The following is a 25,163-nucleotide window of genomic DNA, read 5'->3' as shown; positions in this document are numbered from 1 at the left end:
GCTGTTCCATTTCTAGCTTGGGATACAAGAAAACGTACAAACATGGCCATTGCAGCACTGTATGTAATACAGTAGTTAGCACTATATGTAATTATATATAATAGTGAAACATGAAACACGCTAAATGTCCATTGCTTGGGGAATGGATAAACTGCAGCATACTTATACAATGGAACACTATAAAGACTTTGAAATGAATGTGCTAGAAATCCTATAAAGACTTTGAAATCATGTACATTTATGAACATGAATGAGTCTCAAAAATATAATGTTGAGTAAATGAGTGTATGGGACATTACTTATAACTGAAAAATAATTTTGTATGATGTTTACGGGTGAGGATATGTGCAATAAAGTATAGAAATATGAGTGGGAAGGATACACAACAACCTCAGGACACCTCCAGGGAAGGTAGAGAAGGGAGGGACAGGGTTTCAGACATATGTGTAATATTTTTTTTTCTTTTAAAAGAAGGTTCTAAAATAAATAAGACAAAAAACAAAATTTGTTAAATCTACTTGTCGTGTATTCTTTACGTTTTTCTTTACAAATAAATATTTGTCATATTATTCTCTGCTTTTCTATATGTTTTAAATACTCCAGAATTCTTTAAATGAATAAAAAAATTTTAAGTTGCAAAAAAATAAAAGTTTTGAAATAAAAGCTGGTGGGCTTGGAAGCAGCAACATTTGAGTAAAAGGGCATAATTTGCAGGCAGCAACAAAGCTTATTGCTGGAGTTGCTTGGTTGATATTATTTTATTGGAAAGGTGTGGTTTGGGTCAAAGGAGAAAAGGAAACCAGCCCTTTAAAAGGGAACGTCTGCTTGGGCTGTTGCCATTCAGCACAGCACAGAGGGTCAGGTGTAGCAAAGGTGCTTGCTGTCCCTAGGCAGGCGCAGACGTCACAGGCATGCTGTGTATCTATGGCACACCAAAACACACGCCACAGCTGGAACACAATTTGCTACCACAATTGCAAAACTCAGAAAGAATCACTGTTTTTAAAATCATATTTTCCCTAACTTTTACATAAAATATATGCATACGTATATATTTACAGGAATGGGTTTATACTCTACATACACTTTTGTAAGTTTATCCCACTCTCGACTTAATATTCAGCCATGACCTTCCTTCCATGGAAACAAATTGGATGTAGTTATAGTTTTTAACAGCTACAGCATATCCGATTGTTTGAAGTGACTATAGTTTACTTCTTCTATCCCTTCTTGTGGCACTGATTATTTCTGGGTTTTCTCTGACATAAACAACCACAATAAACATCCTTGGACATACACATTTGCACTTCTGACTGTTTACTTAGGACAAATTCGCAAACGTGGAATTCCCGGGCCAAAGCTAATGCATTTGAATTTTGATCCACATTTCCAAACTGGCCTAGCAAGTGTTTTTGTTTGGTGGGTTGATTTTTAATACATTCCCCCAATCAGGGTAAGGGAAAGCGGTTTAACACACACTCAGGGGACCGCAAACTCTTGCTGAACTTCCGCGACCTCTTCCCGGTGAAATTGCGGGGCTTTCCAGGAGCTTTTTGTTGCTTTTTTTTAAGATTAGCACCTGAGCTAACATCTGTTGCCAATCTTTTCTTCTTCTTCCTCTTCTCCCCAAAGCCCCCGAGTACATAGTTGTATATTCTAGCTGTAGGTCCTTCTGTTTGTGCTATTTGGGAGGCCACCTCAGCATGGCTTGATGAGCAGCGCCATGTCCACGACCAGGATCCGAACCAACGAAACCCCGGGCCCCAGAAGCAGAGCGCGCTAACTTAACCATTCGGCCATGGGGCTGGTAGCTCGGGGCGCTTTTAAAGGAAGGAAACAGATCCAGAGAAACCCGCGACCCGCCCAGGGGTGGGCGCCCCTTTGGTTCTCCCTGCCCGGAACAGAGCTAGAAAAGCAGTTTCCCAGGGAAGGTCGCAAGCGCAGCCGGGCCCCTCCCGCCCGGGAAAGGGGGAGCGGGGCGCCTCCGCGGTGCTCGAGGCAGGGGCGGGGCGCGCGGGGGCGGGGCCGCGGCCCGGCCGCCCCCTTGTCCCCCTCCGGCCCGCCCTCCGGCCGCGTCCCCGCCGGCCCTGCCGACGTGGCGGGGCGGGACCCGCCGGGCGCTGCTGCGCGCACTCGGCCGCCTGAGCGGTAAGAGCCCCGGGTATCCTCTCCACATCCCCTTCCCCGGGCCAGGGGTGAATGCGGGGCCAGCTGCAGCGGGGTGGTGGGGAGACCCTGCCGTCGCTCCTTGTCCTGATCCCCGAATCCCGCCCGCTGCGTTAGGGAGAAGCTGTCGACAGGGACTTGGCACTGGGCGCGGGACCCGGGAGGACCGGCTTGGGGGTGAAGGTCCGGGGAGGCGCGCGCGGCGCGGCCGAGGGCCCTGCGTGGGTGCGGGCGTGTGAGTGTGTGTGTGTGAGTGTGTGTCGCTCCGGGTCCACGCTCATGCACACACCCACACGCCCGCACTCCGGGTCTGCCCCCTCGGCCGGCGTGAACCCCTTTGGAGCCTACCTTGTCCTTCCGAAATATCCACTCCCGGCGGCACCAAGCAAGTCTGAAAAAGTTTTCCCAATGTCTCTGGTCCAAGTCAGAGAGGCAGGATGCAGGGTCCCCGCAGCCGGGTGCACAGGCCTCCATCCCGGGTTCGCCAAAACTGAGCTCAGGCCTTGACCTCCCACCCAAGCTCGCCGGTCCCTCCCTCTGCAGATCCACGCCCTGCCCTCTCTTCCACCCCAGCCAACGCCCTAAGCTGGCACCACCTCGATTTACAGCCCAAGGTTGAGACCCACTCCCCCTAACCCTCGCCTCTCCTCCCCGCCCCGCCCCGCGTCTTCCCATCTTCTCCCCTGGAATCTGGTGAGTATTTCCAGCCCTCTCACATCAAGCTGCTGAACTTGGTTGCCCTTTCCTAGAGAGGGAAGTCATCTCTGTGTGGGCTGTAAGGACAATATCTATGCCCTACTGATCCCGTCAGTTCCCATCCTAAACATCTTGAGGGCTACAAGCAGGTGGCTTTTCAAATCTGTGTCTCCTGAGCTTCAGAAACCCTCAGCTAGCCTGAGGTAACAGAATGAGCCAGGCTTTCTCCCGAGAGGCCGCTTTCTGCTCTCTTTTTCTCCTTGTGGCCCCCTTTCCTACCTCACCCATATTCATTCCACACTCTCTCCTTCCTTTCCTCCATCAAAACCTGGGCTCAGGAAGGAATCTGATGAACTCCTTACATTCTAAGCTTTAAGCAAAGGAATGAAACTTTGAGGGCGGAATTTGAGGCACAGGGGAGCCAGGGCAGAGGAATTTGAGAGTGGGCGGGGGCCTTCCTGAATCTCAGGGATTCAGTCCATGTAAGTAGCCATATATTTGTAAGATGAGGCTTCTATCAAACATTCTTTGTCTTTAATCGATATCAAACAATGTATTTCAGTTCAGTACATATTTAAGGGTCAGAAACTAAGCTAGGTGCTTGTTGGTCACAGTCCTGGAGGAGAGAATGACGTAGAAACAAACATTCCTTAATAAATGCCATAGGAGTCCATGCAAAGTATCGCAAAAAACCTGGGAGAGGGAGCAATTAATTCTTTGGAAGGAGTGGGGCAAATTAAGGAAAATTTCAGAGTAAAAGGTGACCTTAGATTTTGAGAAACAAATAGGAGTTTGCCAGGCAGTTGGAGGCAGGGTAGCGTGGGCAAGGAGGTGGGATGTTTATAAGCCCTGAGGGCGATGGTGGAAAGTCTGGTGAGGCAGGAGCGTGGGGTGTGTGGAGAATTACAAGAGGTGGATAGAGAGATTGGAGCTGGATTATGATGGGCCACAGATGCCCTGCAACAGTATTAAAACCTAATGGTTTTTAAACTGGGGAGCACATAGGTCCCATCCATGTTTCAGAAGAATATCTGGCAGACATGTAGAGTGGAGGAAAAGATACTGGGGCCTGGGCACGTCTACCGGTCAGGGTCCATAGGAGCTCTTGCAATCTGATTAAGAACCTCTCATCCAGAGATTCTGTTCCTGTGCCTTCACTGACCAGCACACTTTTAAATTGGGGGCAGTGATTTCACACAGGTTATTGTGTTACCAAATTCTTATTTTGCCAAATGAGGCCATTTTAAAAAAGAAATCCATCCGCTGCACCACTATTTCGTAAATTAAAAGACATTTTAATACCAAGAAAAGTGTGAAGGCTAACCTTGCAAGATGAAGGCAGACCTTTATATTTAATAAATTTAGATTGATTAAAAACTCGCTTTCTTGTCCTCATTCTTCTCTGTCATCATGGACTGGTCCAGTCCTGCAGTGGGGGTTTTGGGAACAAAGTATCCAGATCATTTTGTCCAGCCTTACTCCACAGGGAGGAAATGAGGAAGCCTAGCAGGAAGGAGTGAGAGAGAGGTGGGACCAGAGCAAGGCTCTTTCCACTTCAGAATTTATCTTTCCCATCCCTCGATATTCCTGCCTGCAGCCTCTTAGCCTGGTCACACAGACATCCATCCTGAATATCTAGAATTCATCCCTGATGCTGGGCATATACACATGCTCTTATCCCACCATGCCATGCATATCAAAGCCACGTTCAAGGTTCTCTCTTGCCCGAGGTCAGCCTAGTTCAGGTACATCTTTCCCTTATTTATTATGTGCTGGTTTGCATCATCGTTTAATCATTTGGTGTAAGCTGAAATGGTTTCTTGAACCTTCACTTCAGGAATAAAATGAAAACAGATTATTCATTTTCTGAAGGATAGTAACCATGTCTTCCGTTTTAAACTTATTTTTGGAGCTATGATGTTGCTGCTCCAATACCTAGCATAGTTCTGAGAGCATTTTAGGTGATGAATGAATTTACTCAAGAGAACCTAAGTTATTCCCAGCCCACAAAGGCCTCTTTATGTGCCACTCTTCCTCTCCTTGGAGTTCACTGAAGAAGCCTCCTTGTTTCTGTGGGTTGAGTCTCCCCGGCATCAAAGCCATAGGACATGGCCACAGTGATCAACATTCCACACCATAAATCAGGAGAGGTTTATAAGTCTGCCTGCCTGTGGCACCAGGCAGAGATGGGGACCGTCCTGGGAAGCACAGCACACCACAGCTGTAGTCCTGGTGGGCTCCACCGGTCACTGCTCAGAAACAGCTGTGCGTTTAGAACACACCATTTCTAATGGCTTCAGACAAGAGGGCAGAGTTTTGAAAATGATTACATCGCTCCTGTCATAATAACATCTAGAGTAAATCAAGGTCTACCAGAACAACCAGAAGAGACTTTTTTTTTTTTTTTTTGCTTTTGCTTTTGGTTTAGGGAAAATGTAGACTTGTAACAGGTAGAAATAAATATAGATTAGAGAGATACACGACCAGAAGTTAAAGTAGGGCTGAATATTATGGTGACCAATTTTATTATTTAAACCAATGTGAAAATGTAGTCTTTCTGAAATTTATAGGTTATCCATAAATATTTCTCAGCTATCAGTTCAGGACCTCACAGCTCATTTTTTGGGTATTTCTGAAGGAAAGGCTTCATGTTGCTGGTTGAATGCAGAGCAGCCGGAGAGAACAGATGTTTTGTTTCAGCAATTTTTCTGCAGTTGAGGTGAACTGACCTAAGGCAGTTTGGCCGTGAGAGATGGGTGAGGGCTGCAGGTTTCCTCCCATGCAACCTCTCTACCAAGAGTAATATTATTATGCATCCAAGTTCTCGGATAGAGTTCTGCCGCACACCACGCGTGTATTAGCAACTGGCCTCCGTTATACAGCCTCTTGCAAGCTTGATGAGGTCCTAGCTCTCTGTTTTTTTAGGTCTCTGGTGAGGACTGCTCTAGAGGCAGGACTCAGCTAAGCTTCTAATCAGACTTTGGTGTTCTCCCACTTCAGCTAGAAGAACTAGGAAAACTACTGCCGAGGGCAATAAGCTGCTGGACCTAATAGAATCTTTTGTCCTGGAAATAGAAGGGCAGAAAGCACCTGTATGTTATTTCTCGCCAGTCGACTTATCTTAAGCACTATTTCTATTTCATCAGTGAAAAATGATGTCTAATATCCCTTATGCTAATTAGCACACCCTGGAGTACCAATCAGAAAGGGTGATAGTTGAATCCTCTCAAGAGGTAAACACTGAATCCCAGATTTTGAAATGCTAACTAAAGATCTCTGAAGAGTATTTTCCTGAATGGGGCATCTCAAATGTTAACCAACCACCACCAGGGTATAAATTACAACTAACCCACACATATGTCACATGGTATGTGCTGAAGTATTTTAGCATTATGAACAGCAATACAACACATTTCGGGCAAAGTATACACGTCACAGTGTCCATAATGCTTTTTATTTGCCCATGAATGTTCATGATAGCCAGGTTTATTCATGTTCCCGCTTATAGAAAAGTGAAATAGTTTGGAGCTTCTTAATAATCCAGATTGATAATAAGAATTTTCAAACGATCTTACAAAGAAATTAAAATATCAGACAGTGACTGTGAGCAGCTATTGGTGAACAAAAAATGGGAATAAAAATGATGTCCAAGCATCATTTATTCATGGGCCCATTCTCTTTAGGGTCATGCCCCTAGGACCCAGGCAAGGATAGGATAAATTAGGACAGAGAACTCTTTAGGCCATGGCAGTTGAGCATGGTCCTAGGCCACAGGTCAGCAAACGTTTTCTGTAAAAGGCCAGATAGTAAATATTTTAGGCTTTGCAACTTTGCAAGCCATATGGTCTCTGTCACAACTACTCAACTCTGCCGTTGTAGTGCTAGAGAAGCCATAGACAGAACATAAATAAGTATGTCTGTGTTCCAATAAAATTTTATTTACCAAAACAGATGGAGGACAAGATTTAGCCAGCAGGCTGTAGTTTGCCAATGCCCGTCCTAGACCAGTCCTGATTCAAGGTTTTCACAAAGATTTTATAGGCTTCCAAATGACAGTAGCTTTTCGAGTACCCTCCATTAATTCCACCCCCTTCCCATGAACCACAGTAACTACCCCTTTTCTGTACAGTGACCTTGTATCATTCTTTACTACTTTGACTGAGCTTGACCATACCCATTGACAGACCATCTCCAACTTTGAATATCCTAAACTTCTGGCTAAAGGGAAGTGTGCATTCTTTTGCCTTTCCCACCTGTAGACTTGTTTGCAGGAGTGCTGTCACTCAATTCAAGGGTTTTTGTTTAAAAAGAGACCTTCTAACTCAGTTAACTGGGAGGTGAAGGAACAAAAGGAAAATAATATGGGTCATTTGGAACCTCTTACCGTGAGATAGCTCCTGAGCAGTAAATGAGGTAAAGGCATTTTCTGCTTGTTTTCATTTCAAATTACATTTTAACTTTAAATCTCTACACTAATATTAATATAATTCAACATACATATTTGTTGAGTTTCCCATTATGATCAAGAAACCATGTTAAGCGCTGTATAAAATATGAGAACAACAAAAGGAAGATCCTTGTCTTCACAGAATTTACAGTATAAAAGGAAATACTCAAGCAACTCTAATCAAAGAGGATTGTGGTGCCAGCCTGGTGGTGTGGTGGTGAAGTTTGCCTGCCCTGCTTCAGCAGCCCCAGGTTCATGGGTTTAGATCCCAGGCGTGGACCTACATATCACTTATCAAGCCATGCTGTGGTGGTGTCCCACATACAAAATAGAGGAAGATTGGCACAGATGTTAGCTCAGTCACAATCTTCCTCAAGCAAAAAGAGGAAGATTGGCAATGATGTTAGCTCAGGGCCAAACTTCCTCACCAAAAAAAAAAAAAAAAAAAAAAAAAGAGGATTGTAACTGTCCAAGGTGAGATAGACACAAAGCACTCTGGAAGTTCAGAGGACAAAAAATTATGTCTAGTAGGGAGGAATAGAAAAATGACAACGGTGGTTATTTTAACTGAGCCTTAAATGTGTAAAAAACAAGATGTTGAACCAACAGCCATCTGAGAGTCTTTTGAATGTCAGGCATTGTCCACATACTTGCATTGTCTCATTTAAGGATTTGGAAGGTCATAGAGGGAGTTAAGCCTAGTGAGATCAGAGCACAGAGTGGCATCCTTGGATGCCAGCTGAAGCATGTGGCCTCATCTCAGTAACAAGTGGGAAGCTCCCAAGGATGTCTGACCAGGAGAGAGATGTACTTAGAGCTGTGAGATGAAGGATGGGGAAGGATGGGGTAGGGAAAAGGAGAACAACAGTGGAGGGGTGAACCCAATATTGAAATCAACATGAACCATAATGAGGACCTGATCTAGGATGGTGGCAGGAAGAATAACAGTAAAAGAAAAGACAGATTCTGAATAAGGAGCCTCTAGGATTTGGGCACTGGTTGAATCGAAGAAAAGAGGCAGGTGGCATTGCAGGCAGAGCTCTATCGTGGTTCAGTTTCAAAGTCAGATATGGGTTCAAATCTGCTGCTGACTAAAAGTGTGACCTCTAAGCCTCAGTTGCCTCATCTGTAAAATGGAGCTCCTAATATCTAAGTCACCTGGAGATGATACATTTAAAGAGCCTGGATTTAATAGGCACTCAATAAATGACAGCTATTGATATTATATATTCTTGAGAGAGTGAAGGTTTAGTTAATGACAGCTCTGAGGTTTTAAGCCTGGGTTATTGAGGAAATCTAAGTGTTGTTAAAAAGAAACACAAAAGTCAAGAGGAACATCTAGTATTAACAGTAAGACAACAGGTTTCCTTTTGGACAAGAAAAGATGTCCAGCTGGCCACTAGAACTACTTATCTGGAAGTAGAATTTTTTTTTAATAGTGTTATTGAGATATAAATTACATACCACAAAATTCACATACTACAAAAGTTACTCTTTTAAAATGTGCAGTTCAGAGGTTTTTAGTATATTCACAGCATTGTACAGCCATTACTGCTTTCTAATTTTAGAACATTTTCATCACCCACGAAAGAAATCCATACCCATTGGCAGTCACTACTCCCTCCCCCTCTCTTTGGCCCCTGGAAACTACAAGTGAAAGGAAAATAGCCAGACAACCTTGGGGAATGGTTGTTTGAGGAGACAAGAGGGTTGGCATGTGCATATGAGTTCCAAGCCTGTATCCCCATGTGGCCAGTATGTTAAAGGGCTTCTCACATACTGTGGTTTTAGCGGCAACCTGAGATTTGACCAGTTGGTAAACACTGAGGTCAACAAAAATACCCACAGATCTGACTGAGACTTGGCTTCTTGTGTAGTGAGAATATGGTGTCTTCATTCTAGTCTAAGAAAGTTATCATCTCAAAATAGCCTTCTAGAGCTGTACTATCCAGTAAGGTAGCCAGTAGCCGCGCATGCCTATATAAAATTTAAATTTAAATTATTTAAAGTTAAATAAAATTAAAATTTTAGTTCTTCAGTTGTACTAGCCATATTTCCTGTGTTCAGTAGCCACATGTAGCTATTAGTTACCACATTGGACATTGCAGAAATTGAACATTTTCATTATCACAGAAAGTTCTGTTGAAAGATGCTGTTCTCCCTGATGTCAATAACTTGCAAGCTTGGTAAAGAGTTTTCTGCTTTGTAGGTTATTTCATAATGGCTACATTCCTCATTTAGCTAAATACCTCACTTCTTTCCATCTCATTCTTGTGTTTCCCTATCTAAACTATCATCCAAACAGAGCCCAGGTCTTCACCGCTGGTACCCGACAAAGCACACTTATGTCTATGTAGGTCTCTTTCTCAATGTGAATCTCTGACAACATTCCAAAGCTAAATGTCAGCTTTAGTTGTTGTTGTTGTTGTTTGGTGAGGAAGATTTGCTCTGAGCTAACATCTGTTGCCAATCTTCCTCTTTTTTTTTCTTTTTTTGCTTGAGGAAGATTAGCCTAGAGCTAACATCTGTGCCAATCTTCCTCTATTTTGTATGTGGATCACCACCACAGCATGCCTTGATGAATGGTGTAGGTCCCCAACTGGGATCCAAACCTGTGAACCTGGCCACCGAAGCAGAGCATGCCAGAACTTAACCACTATGCCACAGGGCCAGCCCCCTTAAATGTCAAGTTTTTAAATAAGCTCTCAGGTATTTTCTATGCTTGTTCTCATTATTGGTACAAATATAATTAATAAAGTCATTTAAATGAATAATTCACAGCTACAGAAAGTACCCTTAGTTCTCATATGTGTATCCCTGCATACCAATAAGAGACCCATGAAAGTTTAAAGATGGCACTGTAGGTTTGTATTAGTTTCCTTTTGCTCCTGTAACAAATTACAGCAAACTTAGTGGCTTAAAACAACAAAAATTTATTCTCTTACAGTGCTGGAGGTCAGATGTCCAAATCAGTTTCATTTTGGCTAAGGTCAAGGTCTTGGTCTGGCTGGTTCCTTCCGGAGTCTCTGAGGGGAGAATAGTTTCCTTGACTTTTTCGGCTTCTAGTGGTCACCCATATTCCTTGGCTTGTGGCCCCCTCCTTCATCTTCAGAGTACATCGCTCTGATATCTGCTTCTGTCATCACATCGCCTTTTCTTCTTTGTAGTCAAATCTCCTTCTGCCTCTCTCTGATAAGGATGCTTGTGACTTCATTTAGGACCTACCTGGATAACCCAAGATAATGTCCTCATCTCAAGATCCTTAATTTAATTGTATCTGCAAAGTCCCTTTTGCCACAAAAGGTAACACTCACAGGTTCCAGGGGTTAGAACATGACTATCCTTGGGGGCCATGATTCAGCCTACCCCAAGGTTACATAAAGTTTCTTATCGGTAGAAGAAAGTTCACGCCTACCAGATTTAATTTTATTATTCAGGGCTTTGAATTAAAGTTTAATAATTCAAATTAAAGCATCAAGTGTTTGTAATCATGTTAACAGATATTAAAATGTCTGACGATGTCGGTGACACCCTAGCCACTGGAGAGAAAGCAGAAATTACTGAGATGCGTAGCAGTGGTTCTTTACCCAAAGATGCAGAAGTGCACTGTGATTCAGCTACGATTTCAAACGAGCCAACACCAGCCAACCCCAGAGGAGATGAGCATGAAAATGCAGCCATTCAAGGTGCAGAGACTGCTGACATTAGGCACCCTGAGCAGCCCAAAGACATCAGCGCCATGGAGCCCCCCGTCAATGGAGAAGTGACTGAGGACACGCTTACTGAATGCATTGACTCTGTCAGCCTCGAGGCAGAACCTGGATCCGAAATACCCCTGAAAGAACAGAGTAATCCGGTAGGAGTGATTCATTCGATTCAGTTCCACCTAAGTTCTTACTGATACCTACCATAGGCATAGATTTGTGCCATACTCTGTGAGTGGGGTTGGGGGTTCAGAATACACTATGACATCACTCTGTCTTTGAAAATGTGGTGTGTGGTTAGAAAAGGCATATATGAGGATAATTGGTCATTATAATATTTGTATTTTGATTATTGTGTTATTAATAATAACAACAGCCACCAATTATTGGACACATCCTGTGTGCCAGGCACTCTCCTAGCCGCTTTATATGTTATGTAATTCACTCCATACAACAGTTCTTTAGAGGATCTAAGCTGGATATTATTAACCTTAATTTAAGACAAGGCAATTAAGCTCAGAGATATAAAGCAATCCCGTAAGACATTAAGCTACTTAGTAGTGAATGGAAGATATTGTAATATTGAACATGAGTCCAAATTATTAATGAGCCCGATTTCACCCTAAACAAGTCAATGTTTCTTTAATATCACTTAAATTTTAGTGCATACTTACAAATCCACTAGGGAGATCTTGAACATTCAGGTCACTATTTTATCATCACACATCCCTTCCAAGGGACCAGACGCAGAACATGTTCATTGCCCTTTCCCTTCAGTGCCTGCACCTGTCTCTCTGGGGGATAAGATAGGCCAGTGTCTCCCAGTTGGTACCATGTGCCATATCAATATGACCGTCAAGCTGGGTTTTCTTGGCATCTTCACCTCCATCCATGTGGCGACTGGTAGGGGTGGGGAGTCACTCAGCGTGAAAGGAGGAGGCAGGCCACTCTCCTGCAATCCCTGCAATCCTACCTTCTAGAATGATGGTATGGGATGGGGAAATTGGGGTCTCTTCCCTCAGCCAGGCCGCAGCCCTGCTCACCCCAAAGTGTGCCGCCACAGCTCACCTCCTTGAAGGGACTCTACTGCATGCAGTAGGGAAGAGAACTCAACAGGCAGCCAGGGCCCTGGGCTTTTATCCTCCAATCTATTGTTAACTCTGTTAGTTTGGGCGAGGCACCTAATTTCTCTGTGCCTCAGTTTTTTCCTCTATAAAATGAGGAATTCGCATATGAAGACCACCAGCTATGCTTCTGACTAATGTTTTGTGATTCTTTTATTTAAAATCAGGCTTCTCATGCTTCAGTTTCCTCAAGGGGACGCTTGAATTGTTCTAAGATGAGATGGGTTTCTTTGGGGAGGAGGATGTTTCCTATCATTGGTAGATGTTTAAACAAAAGCAAACAATCATTTTGCAGGGATGTCGTGGAGGGGATTTGAAGACCAGCTGGGAGTTTGGATCAGATAGATGAACATACGTGCAAAATTTTGTTTATGAGTTCCAAGAGTTTCTAGAGCCTTTGAAGCCATCCATGAACCCCCTAAGGGATTAAGAACTCCTAGACCAGGGGTTCTCAACCCTAGCTGAACATTCCAACCATTGGGAGAGCTTTAAAAATTACTGATGCCAGGGTCTGTATTAGTCTGGCTTCTCCAGAGAACCAATAGGAGATATTATATTGTAGGGAGCATTGGTTCCCAATTTTTATTATAAGTGCTACTGTTAATATCTTTGTACATTAAGAAAAATCTATCTTAGCCACACCATTCTGACCTCCGATAACTTAGAGAAAATACACAAGTTCTACTAGCTCAAAATATATACGCTCCTGATGGATAGATTATACTTTCCAATTTCAGACTTCTAATGATTATAACAAGATTGTTAGTAAAGATGGCACAATAAAAAGTCAGTATGCTCCTACACAACTGCCTTTTGAAATTTTTGAGCAAGTTGAATGAATCCTGCTTTTGAAAGCACTTTATAAACCTCCTTAGTGCTACAGGGGTAGAGCCGACTGGCAGACAGATACTCCTGTCCCCTCCCTGCACGACACTGATAGCTTTCAAGGACTTTAGAAAGGTAAGCGTTTCCTCACAATGAAGCATCACAAAAGTATCCGGATGGAAGTGCAAATATTGGCCACAGAGCTAGGACCGTGGCTCTGGATGTATGTGTGTGGCATTGCATCAGGAGCTCAGATAGAACCAAGGTGTGGGAGGAATACCCAAGAATGTGTTTGTTTTAAGAAGGCGGAAAGCTGATACAGCTGGAAGGGCCTTGACGGGAGAGGAGCTCTCTTCAAACCCTTCTAAGCAGGTGCAAATTCAGTCTCTTTTTAAGGTTTACCAGAAAAGGGGATTATACCATCTCTCTTGGTAACCTATCCTTTTATTCATATTAGAAGAAGTTAATTTTGTGCCTTGTCTTCAAGCATTGTTCATTTGATCTGTTTTAATTGCCCTTTGTTGGACACATATAAGAAGTCCTTTTGCATTGATGAAAACAACTATTTTTCCGTCGATCCAGAAGAGAATAATTTCAAAGAAAAATCTTGAATCAGAAGATCATTTACATGTTGGCTGTTTGGATCTTGAACACGGGTACACCGAGGAATGAGAGGTCCTACAGGAAAACAGCCAAGCTCAAAAGCCTATTTGACCCCAGGTGTATCTGAGCCTAAGGGAATCTCATCACCTCTTTTAAAAAGTTTCTATGGGAATATGTCTGCTTTAAAAAAAAAACTTGACAGAATAAGCTTTGAGGAAGTCTAAACCAATGTCTTCTAGGACACATTAGATTTTGTGATAATGTGGTTAAATGTATATATATATTTTTATAAGTGTTTGGCATCTGCATAGTTCCTTTGGGTCTGGGCCCCCTTAAAATCCACATTATTAGCTTCAGCTTTGCCTCAGTCAGCATGGAGGCCATAGCTTGGCAGATAGGGTGGTGTGACTAGGCAGGTTCCTAGGCCCAGTGGTTCTGCCAGCTGCTTAGCTGGCACCTCTGCTTTAAGGGATCACACCTTTCACAGTTTATGCACTCAAAGAAGCCATCTCTGTCTTTGGGGCTCCTTCTCTTTCTCATCCATTCTGATGTACAGACTCAGAAGCCGTTGAGTTGAGGCTTCCTGCAGGAATCCACTCTACAACATCCGTGAGGCATGGTATCCAGCCTCACTTGAACCCTGGAGGTTGGACTAGATTCTCTAAGGCTCTACCAGCCCCATGACACCATGCATTATGCCCAGGAATCTGAGTGATGCAACTGTCTTCGGGATGCCTACAGTCTAGTTGGGGAAGACAGTGTTGTCTAAAAGCAATTATAGCATGTCCTACAGTACTAGACAGGAGAGGCACCAGTAAGCCTTAGAGGGAGCACTTAATCAATCTTAAGGAGTCAGGGAAGTCTTCAGCTTCAATTCAGAGATGTTTGTCTTGGGTGCCAGTCAGTAGTGACATTTATTTCCAGAGATCTTGTGGGACCTTATAATACACTAGTCCATAAGCCCCTAAAAGGTCCAATCTAGATCAAATTTTTCTAAATTCTTAACACCAAGAAATGTTACCAAGAGTAAGAAAATGTCGTGCCTACTGGCCAACACCAATGCATAATGCCAATTATGAAGAAGGTAAAGAATTCCAACATTACCACTAAAAGTACTCTCAAAGAAAAACATAGACTACTACTTGATAGTCTCTTCCTAGAAAAGGAAAAGCAGAATCTTTAAGAGCCATAAAATTGCTGTCAAGGGAAACAAAGACGAGAGAACATAGGCCAAGACACATTGATTGCAAATTTTTGCCTCTTAAATGAGTGAGTAGTGTTTGTTCCAGTTCTGTTTGAGTATTGCCCTTTTTAAGCCTGCTCTACATCATAGCGCACAATCTTTGGGTTGGGCAACCAAGTGGATGCTGGTGCCATTTGGCCATGTTAGCAATTACATTCCTAAATCCATTCCATTGGCAGTATTTCCAATTTAAGTAGTGCTTCCTAAATCTGGTGGTATATTGGAATCACCTGGGGTGCTTGTTAAAAATTCCGATTCCTGGGCTCTACCTTAAGAGATTCTTATTCAAAAGATCGCAGTGGAAACCAAGACTCTATTTTTAATGTTTCCCCAGTGATACTCTTGCAGCCAGTCATCTGTGGACCAGTGCTTGGGAACCACTAATACTAGGACACAGAAAGAGCTAGCTGGGGGATTGGGTGAGATTGAGAAGATGGTGAGTTCAGTATTGAACATGCCATGGACATCCAAGTAAACATATCTTGTGGACAGGTGGTTATAATGGTCTGGAGCCCAGGAGAGAAAGAGAGATTTAGAGGCCATCAGTACTTGGACGTTTTTAAGTAATGGGAGTAAGTAAGATTTCCCAGGTGTTATATATAAATAAAGAAGAACAGAGGCCAAGGACTTGACCCTGGAAGTTCTCCTGTCTCTAAGCCAGTTTGGTTATGCACAGCTGTTAGATTCTTTTTGACGGGTTGCGGTAGCAAGCAGAGAAGTTGAGATATTGAGAGGTACCTCTTCTCTCCACAATCTCACCATCACATTCTATAGATGAAATCAAATCTCAAATCACATTGTACCACACTCATATTTTTATTTAGTTAATTAATGTATTTATTTATTTATTTTTATTGAGATATCGTTGGTTTATAACATTTTACAAATTTCAGGTGTACATCATTATATTTTGATTTCTATATAGACTACATCATGTTCACCACCAAAAGTCTACTTGCCATCCATCACCATGCAAATGTCCCCCTTTACTCCTTTCGCCCTCCCCTACTTCTCTTCCCCATTGGTAACCACCAATCTATTCTCTGTATCTATGTGTTTGTTTGTTGTTGTTATTGTTGTTTTTATCTTCCACATATAAGTGAAATCATACAGCATTTGGCTTTCTCCGTCTGACCTATTTTACTTAGTTTAATACCCTCAAGGTCCATTCATGTTGTTGCAAATGGCAAGATTTCATCTTTTTTATGGCTGAGTAGTAGTCCATTGTGTGTGTACTAATGCCACATCTTTTTTATCCATTCATCCATTGAGGAGTACTTAGGTGTTTCCAAGTCTTGGCTATTGTGAATAATGCTGCAATGAACATAGGGGTGCATATATCTTTCTGAATTAGTGTCTTTGTGTTCTTTGGATAAGTACCCAGAAGTGGAATAGCTAGATCATATGGTAGTTCTATTTTTAATTTTTTGAGGCACCTCCACACTGTTTTTCTTAGTGGCTGTACCAATTTATGTTCTCGTCAGCAGTGGCTGAGGGTTCCCTTTTCTCCACATCCTCTCCAACCCTTGTTATTTCTTGGTTTTTTTAGTAATAGCCATTTTGATGGGCATGAGGTGATATCTCATTGTGGTTTTGCTTTGCATTTCCCTAGTAATTAGTGATGTCAAACATCTTTTTATGTGCCTGTTGGCCATCTGAATATCTTCTCTGGAAAAATGTATGTTCGTATCCTGTGCCCATTTTTAAACTGAGTTGTTTGTATTTTTGTTGAATTGTATGAGTTCTTTATATCTTTATAAGCCCTTATCAGATGTATGATTTGAAAATGTTTTCTCCCAGTTGGTAAGTTGTCCTTTCATTTTGCTGATTGTTTCTTTTGCTATGCAGAAACTTTTATTTTATTTTATTTTTTGAGGAAGATTAGCCTTGAGCTAACATCTGCTGCCAATTCTCCTCTTTTTTGTTGAGGAAAACTGGCCCTGAGCTACCATCCATGCTTACCTTCCTCTACTTTATATGTGGGACGCCTACCACAGCATGGCTTGCCAAGCAGTACCGTATCCACACCAGGATCCAAACTGGTGAACTCCAGGCCACCAAAGCACAACGTGCAAACTTAACTGCTGCGCCACCAGGCTGGCCCCAGCTATGCAGAAGCTTTTCAGTTGGATGTAGTCCCTGACATTTTTACATTAAACCTTAATTAATAAGAAAGTTAAAAACAGTTCATAAGAACTGTTTCTCTTGTAGGCTTGAGAATGTCCTATCGTTCTGTCCTTTCAGGTGCTTTGACCACCACTTTGAGTGAAAAGTTCACTCAAGGCAAATGTCTAGAATTCTAGAGGCAGGGTTTTCCTCCCTGATAACTGGCGTCAAGAAACTAGAATTCCCCAGAGTTCAGAACCAGATAAAAGATCATTTAGCACAGAGCAAAGTCCTTTCCCGTACCCTATTCATGTAAAGGTAGGAAGAGGCTATAAAATGTATTTACCCATCTACAAATCTTGAATACCTTTAATGTCACCATCTAGTACCCCTTTCAGATATTCAGAATGCTAATTAACAATCCACCATGTTTACCAGTTAAAACTCGTTTCTGCAATTCAATGTGCTAATTACATAGCATCAGATGTTAATACAGTTTCAGATAATAGAAGTGCTTATTAAAGGTGCCTCTGGAGTATGAGTTTCCTGATTAGGATGCCAGCTAGCCTCCTTGGACTGTACATATTCCTTTGGAATGCTGGCAGTACTTGGATTGTGGTTAATCTAAGGAGCCCCCATAGTGTCACAATAAGCATGTAGAAACTTTCTAAAATCATAATACTACAGGATGGAGAAAAAAGTGAGAATCAGAAGATAGGGTATGGAAGCCAGGGGAATAGACTATTTTAAGAATATAAAAGTGGTTACACTTTAGATGCTACTGAGAGGTCAAGAAATAAAATGAGTTCATGGCTTTGGCAACAAGGAAGCCATTGTGACCTTGGTGAGAATGGTTTCATGAAGTAGTGGCCATAGGAGAGTTACTGTGGTGGTTGGAGGACTGACTGGGGGTGGTTACAGAAGGTAGGCACCTTTTTTAAGAAGTGAAGAAGAAAGATGTGGAGCAGAAACCAGATAAGTTTGGAAGAAACATTTCATCATTGTGATTTTCATTTGTTGGTTTAAGATGGAGGAATCGTGTGCATGATAAATGTGGGAAGTAAAGAAAGGTTGAAAAACCAGAAGAGAAGGGAAATCCAACCTACGCAGGCCCAGAGAAGTTCAGATGGAGGTGATAATTGTAACTAAGAAGAAGACACAACTTCCGTAATGATAGAAGGGAAGGAAGTAATTGTGAGTCAGGGTGCACTGAAGTTAGATTTGTGTTTAGATGGGGTTTTGATATAGGCCATTGTGTGTTTTGTGCATAAAAAGGACTACTCAGACTTAATTTGATTTAAACAATTAGTGTTCAATTTATTAAAGTTACAAATTCAAAAATTCAGTTCTTCTTAGGCTTTACATTCGTCTCACAAATCTTACTCTATATAGAAGTCTAGCAAAATTCAACAGTCACTTTCAAGGAACTATTGATTAATGCTTGGTCCTTTCTACCAACTTAAACCCATTCAAATATTTTTAAACGGCATTTGTAAATTTAATCTTTTCTGTTTCCTTTTAAAGTCCCTCATTTATCTACTTAAACAAAACCTTGCTGAGTAGTTAAGAATTGTTATAAATCTATTAAATTAAATTTATTGAGTGGACCTAAAGACTTCTTAGGTGTTATAGTACTGTGCATAAAATGAGGAAGATTTCAACTTAAAATCAGAAGTTGAATAATTCAATTATTCGTTTTAAATTGGCTTTCAAGGGCTGGCCCGGTGGCACAGCAGTTAAGTTCGCACTTTCTGCTTCAGCAGCCCAGGTTCGCCAGTTCGGACCCTGGGTGCAGACATGGCACCGCTTGGCAAGCCATGCTGTGTCAGGCGTCCCACATATAAAGTAGTGGAAGAGGGGCACAGATGTTAGCTCAGGACTAGTCTTCCTCAGCAAAAAGAGGAGGACTGGCAGAAGTTAGCTCAGGGCTAATCTTCTTCAAAAAGTAAACAAATAAAAATAAATTGGTTTTCCAAAATTGTCACTCTAATCAAATTCCTTAAACATTAGAGTACAGAAAAGACCAAATATGCATAAAAATGTTAATAACATGACTTTGATGCTTTAAATCTTTCTATATTTAATTTTAAATCTTCCCAGAGTAGAATATGCATACTCACCAAGGAAGAAAATTACCTGGAAATAACTGAGACCATTTTCAATCAAATATTTTGACAGAACTGCAGGCACTCAGAGCAATTTACATCCTCCCAAATGTCATACTGAGCCCCTTTTTAGAGCAGCCATGTTGTGAGTTACAAAACTTAAAAAGGGTTTGGTCTCCTAGCTCCCATCCCTGGATGGAAGTTCTGCACAGTGCCTGATTCTTGATCTATGAATTAGGACTACCAGGTTGATCTGTGATCTTTAAGACAAGTACCTGTATTTCCATCTAGATGTTAAAGTTTTGATCAATGGAATTCTAAGATTTGTACATTTTTTTCTATCTAATGGTACCTTTGAATTTGACAGCCAAAAATAAATAAATGTGTCTTCAATTTAATGATAAAGACCTTTAAATGGGATACCAGATATGTAACTGTCTCTTCTATTTAAAGAACTTTGAACTTGATGGAATCTTGCATTCTTTCATATTCTTAGGACCACACAACAGTTACAGATGTTTAAATGATCTCCAGTTGAGTTTTGGATATCCCTTTTGATCAAGCCAAGTCTGATTTGCTGTTACAATATGAGGCCATTCTTCTGAGAGTTTATGGGGAGGGGACAGGAAGTTAAGAGAATTCTCATCTGGTGGCTTCTGTTTTCTCTGTGAATTAGGATGCAAAGCTATCTGTTAAAGGTGGTGGGGGTTACATGGGGTGAGGGTGAGAAAAAAGTTTTAAAATAACCATATTTGATAATGGGAAATCTGAGTAGATCCATGCTGCCTACGTCATAGTCTCATAGTGTGTGACACTAAAGTCATTTAAAGTGGAGACAATACTCAAGATGAGATATATTTATAATTCATGTTGAACATTTAGTTTATATGGTTTTTATATTAAATGTGCACATTTAGTCATTTGAGTATTTGCCATTAATAACAGGTATTCTTTGTAGCTGATCACGCGGTCACAGCTCAATGTCAAAGGAGCTTTATTAATAAAGCAGTTGAAATAGTCACTTACACTGCAAAAAGTTCTAGACTCATTTAACATTTATTTTCATTTGCTAGTCAATTACCAGCTGTCAGAGCATATTAAGTATTGTAAATTTGAGTCAGAAGCTGTCACCCCTAAGTGTATTAACTCTCCCTAATCATATAGGAAGTGATTTGTCCCGTGAAAGAATGATATTAATCACCAACTTACATCTGTCTTCATGATGGTATAAAATTGCCACTGGCTTCCATTGCCAAAGTGAAGTAAATCAATGTAGACACCAAAAATGAAAGCAGACAGTCATGAATCATGAGTATTTCCATTCATGTTAACAAGCTTCTCATTGTTTCCAGACAGAAAAAAGTGTCAGCCTACTTTCAAAGCTTTTTCTTTGTAGTGTGAAAAATGTAGTTTATTATTATTATTCTTACTAGTTAACATTGATGGGGTATTTAGTATGTGCCAGGCACTATGCTCAAAGCTTTGTATGAATTATTTCTTTTAATTTTCACAATGACCCTGTGAGGTTGTTGGTCCTTATACTTATGGTTCCTACACTACCGTACCTCGCATTTTGTAATGAGTAAATGGTGGCTTAAAAGATTTGAGAAACTTGCTGCCCAAAATGGCAGAGCCTGGAGTCAAACTCAAGCAATTTATTCCATAACCATTTCTCTTGACCAGTAGTCTACACTGATGGATGGTGTTTGATATTTACTAGGTGAATCAGTTAGAAATGCATTTGGGTGCAAGTAACTAAAATCCAATATGTAGTAGCTTACAACATAGCGATTTATTTTTATCTCACTTAACAGAAAGAATGGAGATAGGCAGCTACTCACATTGGTTTAGTAGCTCAGCAGTGCCAGGACCAGTGACTCTGTGATTCCCAAGTCTTTCCTTCATGGCAGCAAAAATGGTTGCTTTAGTTTCAAGCATCATGTCCACATTCAGGTCAGGAAGAAGGGAGGGGAGAAGAGTTGGTGCCAGCCATAACTGTATAATTTATCATGAAAGCAAAAATTTCCCTGTTTATATCTCATTGGTCAAAACTATTTCACATGGCCACCCTTATCTGCAAAGGTGGAAGACAGTGGGGAGAAACAAGTTGGGGATGACTGATGGACCAGCCTTGGGTCAAAAGTTATAAAATCTGCAAATGTCTCTAGGAATTTTTCACTTTCTAACTTCCTTTTTTTTTTTTTTTTTTTGGAGTGGAAGAGCTATAAGTCTCCAGTTCCTCATGTATTAACTCCTAATGTATTCTCTCCTCATTTTCTAGAATGTATTCCTAGATTTTAAAGGAAAGCTGTGGTTCCACTAACTGAGTTAGGGCTCGTTGGTTGCAAGTAACATAAACTATTGCACTCCTAAGAAAATGGATGAATTTCAGTCATTTATTCAACAAATAAACGTATTAAGCACTCATTGTATGCCATGTACTCATCTAGGCTCTGAGGATACGCCCGTGAACAAAACATTTTTTAAAAAGAGACAGACAGACTGACTGACTATTCAGGAATCTCATGGAACCCAAAGATAGGAATGCAGCAGGGCCTTGAAGAGGGACAGAAACCAGGGACTGAGAAGCTATCAGGGATCTAAAAGGCTTCTCAGAGCATATCTCCTTCATTCTGTTCACTCTGCACTGTGAATAGAATAGGGTCACCCTGCATTGCCTGAGTTTTCATCTTCTGTGCCAACAACCAGCTCAGGCTGAATCAGAATCTCTCAGTCCCCATCCAAATACCTCCCCAAGAGTCTGAATCCTCAGAGCCCAGGGATGGTGAGAGATATAGTTACAGGGGTCATTATGAGTGGAGTAGACGCCTTTGAAGGTGTCTACCTCAAAAGGCTATCCGTTGCTGCTGCCCACCTCCAGGCTTCTTGATGCTTTTCTGGACACTTGCCTATCATCTGTGCCAAAGCTCCCTCCTACCACTGCAGAGATTGGAAAGTTAACTCTTCTTTGAAGAGAACATTTGTTGAGCTATGTAAAAGTTGCCTGAGTTTTGGATTTTTTCAAATCACTTTGTGCCCCAGTGTATTAATAAATCTTTTCCCCCTGCAGCCCTTGTCTCTGTATTCCAGATAATGGGAGCTTTGGATCTTGGTTAACCTCAATCTCCCTTCTTTTCACTTCAAGCCAAGCCCTCAGAAGCCAACACCACTACTAATTTGGTTCCAAAGTACACCTTAAAATGTGGGTTGGTATCTTCTTTTATGGCCCTTGTAAACTATAAGCCAGTGAGACTTGGTGGTTGGTGATTTTTTTTTAAAAAAAGCTTTCTGTTTATTTCAAACTAATGAGTGTTTTTCCATTCAGGAACAAACTGAATTGCTGACCTTGCGACTAATCTGTTTTTCCACAGGCCGTGGATTCCCCTCCACATGGAGGAGGATGGGCCGGCTGGGGCTCCTGGGGCAAATCTCTGCTCTCATCAGCATCTGCCACAGTAGGTAAGCATTATATGTTGCATTTGAATGGATAAGGTCCACAAGCCTAATAGGGTATGACATTTTGATCATACTATGTACTGATAGAGTTTAACATTAGCCCGTGACATAATATGAGCAGTTCATTTTTAGTGTTTACTGTTTTAAGTGTTTCGTGTGTATTAATACATTTACTCCTCAAAATAACCTTATTAAGAAGTACTCTTATTTTTTCCATTTTAGAGATAGGGAACCTGAATCACAGAGACGCTAAGACTTGTCCAAAGTCAGGAGTAGTTGGGTTGATATTTGAACCAAGTAGAATGGCTCTTAACCACTATCTTATATCAACTCTTAAGATATAATATTTGAGCTTTTATAATATGTTCTTAAAGCTTTGTGCTCATTATCCCACTTGAATGTTTTAAAATGCACAACTAACCTACTCTCTAAAAGGATTTGAGGTATCTCAGTAAAAAGCACTTCAACAGCAGGGCATTGAAATTCAGATTAAAAAATATATATGGAGGTTGGAAGGATATATATTACATGTATCCCAAGGCTAATAGATTTATTGTAATTGAGCATTGACCTTAACTCTGAGCTTCTTGGTGACCAGTAGATTATCTATTTCTCACTGAATGATAAACCAAAACTTAGTTTATCTAGATAAATTTATTTTCCTGGTATTAAATTTTTGAAGAAATTTTTGGTATTTGCTCTTATACAAAGAGAAAATATCACGGACAATGTCTTCGTTAGTGCAGGTTTGTCAAAGTATTCTTCGTGTGACCATTTCTTATATCCAGTCTTCGTGAAAACTGAAGGTATAACATCAACATGTCTAAGATAATCTAGCAAAGGTATTTCATCTTGAAGGGGCCGAGTGAGGAGCAGGACAAGGGAAGCCGCAGGTAATCTAGCTTTCAGATCGTCTAACTCAGGCATTCTCAAGGTGTAGTCCATAGCCATAAGGATCTTGTGATGGGCCATGAATTGGTCCAATTCACTGTTACTCCTTAAACCAGGAGACATAGGAAGGCCTGAAGGTCTTGTGCCACGAACCAATGGATTATGATCACCAACAGTTGAAAGACCAGATGTCTAATTTGATAGGATTTAGATTGCCTGGAAGGATGAATAGATTGCATTCCCCTAATTCCATGTCTATGAAATATGGCGAGAGCTCTGGCAGGAAGTAGATAGTGGTGGTCGAATAAATGTTGACCTCCCTGGTGAGAGCCTGGAGGGCAGATTTTTCTATTGCTAATTGAAGGGGCCAGGTGTGCCATGCATACTGCATATGCAGATAGCAGGATTCACCAAATTAAAGTAGAGGAGCCTGCTTTGTTTGAGAGTGAGGACAAGCACCTGCAGGCAGCCCGCTTTCTGGGAAAAATGTTTGAGCTTTTGGTGGCTCTCCAAAAGATCTTGCCACTGGCAGCACCTGGGAGTGACATGCTTTCTGAGCCAAAAACTGGACCTGTAGAGCCTAAATGTTTTTGAAATTAGGATAAATCATGGAAAAGTAAATAATATAGTCACAAAACTATACAGCTCTCCTCATGGTTTATGTCATAAAACAGTAAAGTGTTCTGGGAGCTTCCAGTTATCCTGGTGTCCAAAACTGCCCTGACTTATAATGAATTCAGTGCTTCAGAATTCAGTGCTTCTATTATAGACAAAGGACTATTTTCTCATTAAAACTTTAAATATAAGTTCCCTCCACAGTAGATACAGAAGTCAACTGCCCGGTGGGTAGCAGTTGTGGGTGTTTTTTGTGCACACTTACAGGCGCACTTGCCTGTAACTGCTGTGCCCCTGGTTGGTCTGAGTGTTTGCTACTGATTCTCGTCAGTCAGCAGCTGCACCTCTTCATTTGACTTTGGGCTTCACTGGACCCTTACAAGGTTTTCCATGTACCAACTGCCCATTGAATTTACTATCTAGCATCTTCTTAGGTGTCCTGTTGTAATCTGACCTTTGCACACCTACAGCCTAGTGCAGCCTTGGTCCAATGGACTGTGCTCCAAGGCCTCTGGGTTCCATTACCTGGTTCAAGTGTAAGCAGTAGATGATGCTGGCTTTACCCCTTAGAAAGCAGGGTGAAATTTCTGTGGCAGGTCCCACCCCATACTGGTAGGCACTCATCTTTTAACTTGATCTGAAATCAGTGTCTTAATCTGTAGCCTATGCTTGTTTTTGGTGTTGCTCTTGAAGTTTCCCACTGTCTATGGCACCACAAAGATGATAAATGTTGTATCTTGTTAATGTCACAACCACTTAAAAGCTCTGGTGGTTCTCACCTGGCTCTGTGCAGTAATTGACCCAGAAGAGCCTAGAGAGATAACTGCCCATGGACCAGCGTGATCATTGTGCCAGTCACTATTGCCACTTTCCCTCTTAAGGTTCCTGGAGATAGGACTTCCGTGAGAGCGTATGACATCTGCACATTGCCCCATAAAGTATTAGAATGAAGTTTAGCATACCCTCTTGTATTAGGTTGCATTGCTGTGTAACAAATTACCGCAAATTTAGAGGCTTAAAACAAAATAGACTAATTATCTCACAGTTTCTGTGGGACAGGAGCTCAGGTATGGGATAGCTGTGTTCTCTGCTTAGTGGCTTACCAGGCCAAAATCAAGGTGTCAACTAGCCCCATTGTCATCTGACATTCAGGGTCATCTTTCAAGGTTATTCAAGTTGTTG

At 41.6% G+C, this 25,163-nt stretch overlaps 2 protein-coding genes across 4 annotated transcripts in view; one reads left to right on the top strand and one right to left on the bottom strand.

Moving 5' to 3' along the window:
- TLR1 (toll like receptor 1) overlaps nt 1-2,542 on the bottom strand; it is a 62,160-nt gene extending 59,618 nt beyond the window's left edge. The window contains exon 1 of the mRNA XM_046656932.1: nt 2,515-2,542. The gene's annotated coding sequence lies outside the window, so the exon portion shown is untranslated. The remainder of the gene's footprint in view (nt 1-2,514) is intronic.
- FAM114A1 (family with sequence similarity 114 member A1) overlaps nt 2,072-25,163 on the top strand; it is a 72,465-nt gene continuing 49,373 nt past the window's right edge. For all 3 annotated transcript variants that reach the window (XM_046656934.1, XM_046656935.1, XM_046656933.1), the window contains exons 1-3: nt 2,072-2,148; nt 10,810-11,165; nt 22,391-22,478. In XM_046656934.1, coding sequence (XP_046512890.1) covers nt 10,818-11,165; nt 22,391-22,478 — 436 coding nt within the window. In that variant the 5' untranslated portion in view covers nt 2,072-2,148; nt 10,810-10,817. The remainder of the gene's footprint in view (nt 2,149-10,809; nt 11,166-22,390; nt 22,479-25,163) is intronic.

The sequence above is a fragment of the Equus quagga genome, chromosome 3, assembly GCF_021613505.1.
Source record: "Equus quagga isolate Etosha38 chromosome 3, UCLA_HA_Equagga_1.0, whole genome shotgun sequence".
Classification (NCBI taxonomy): Eukaryota; Metazoa; Chordata; class Mammalia; order Perissodactyla; family Equidae; genus Equus; species Equus quagga.
This window is presented reverse-complemented; position numbering and strand designations above follow the sequence as displayed.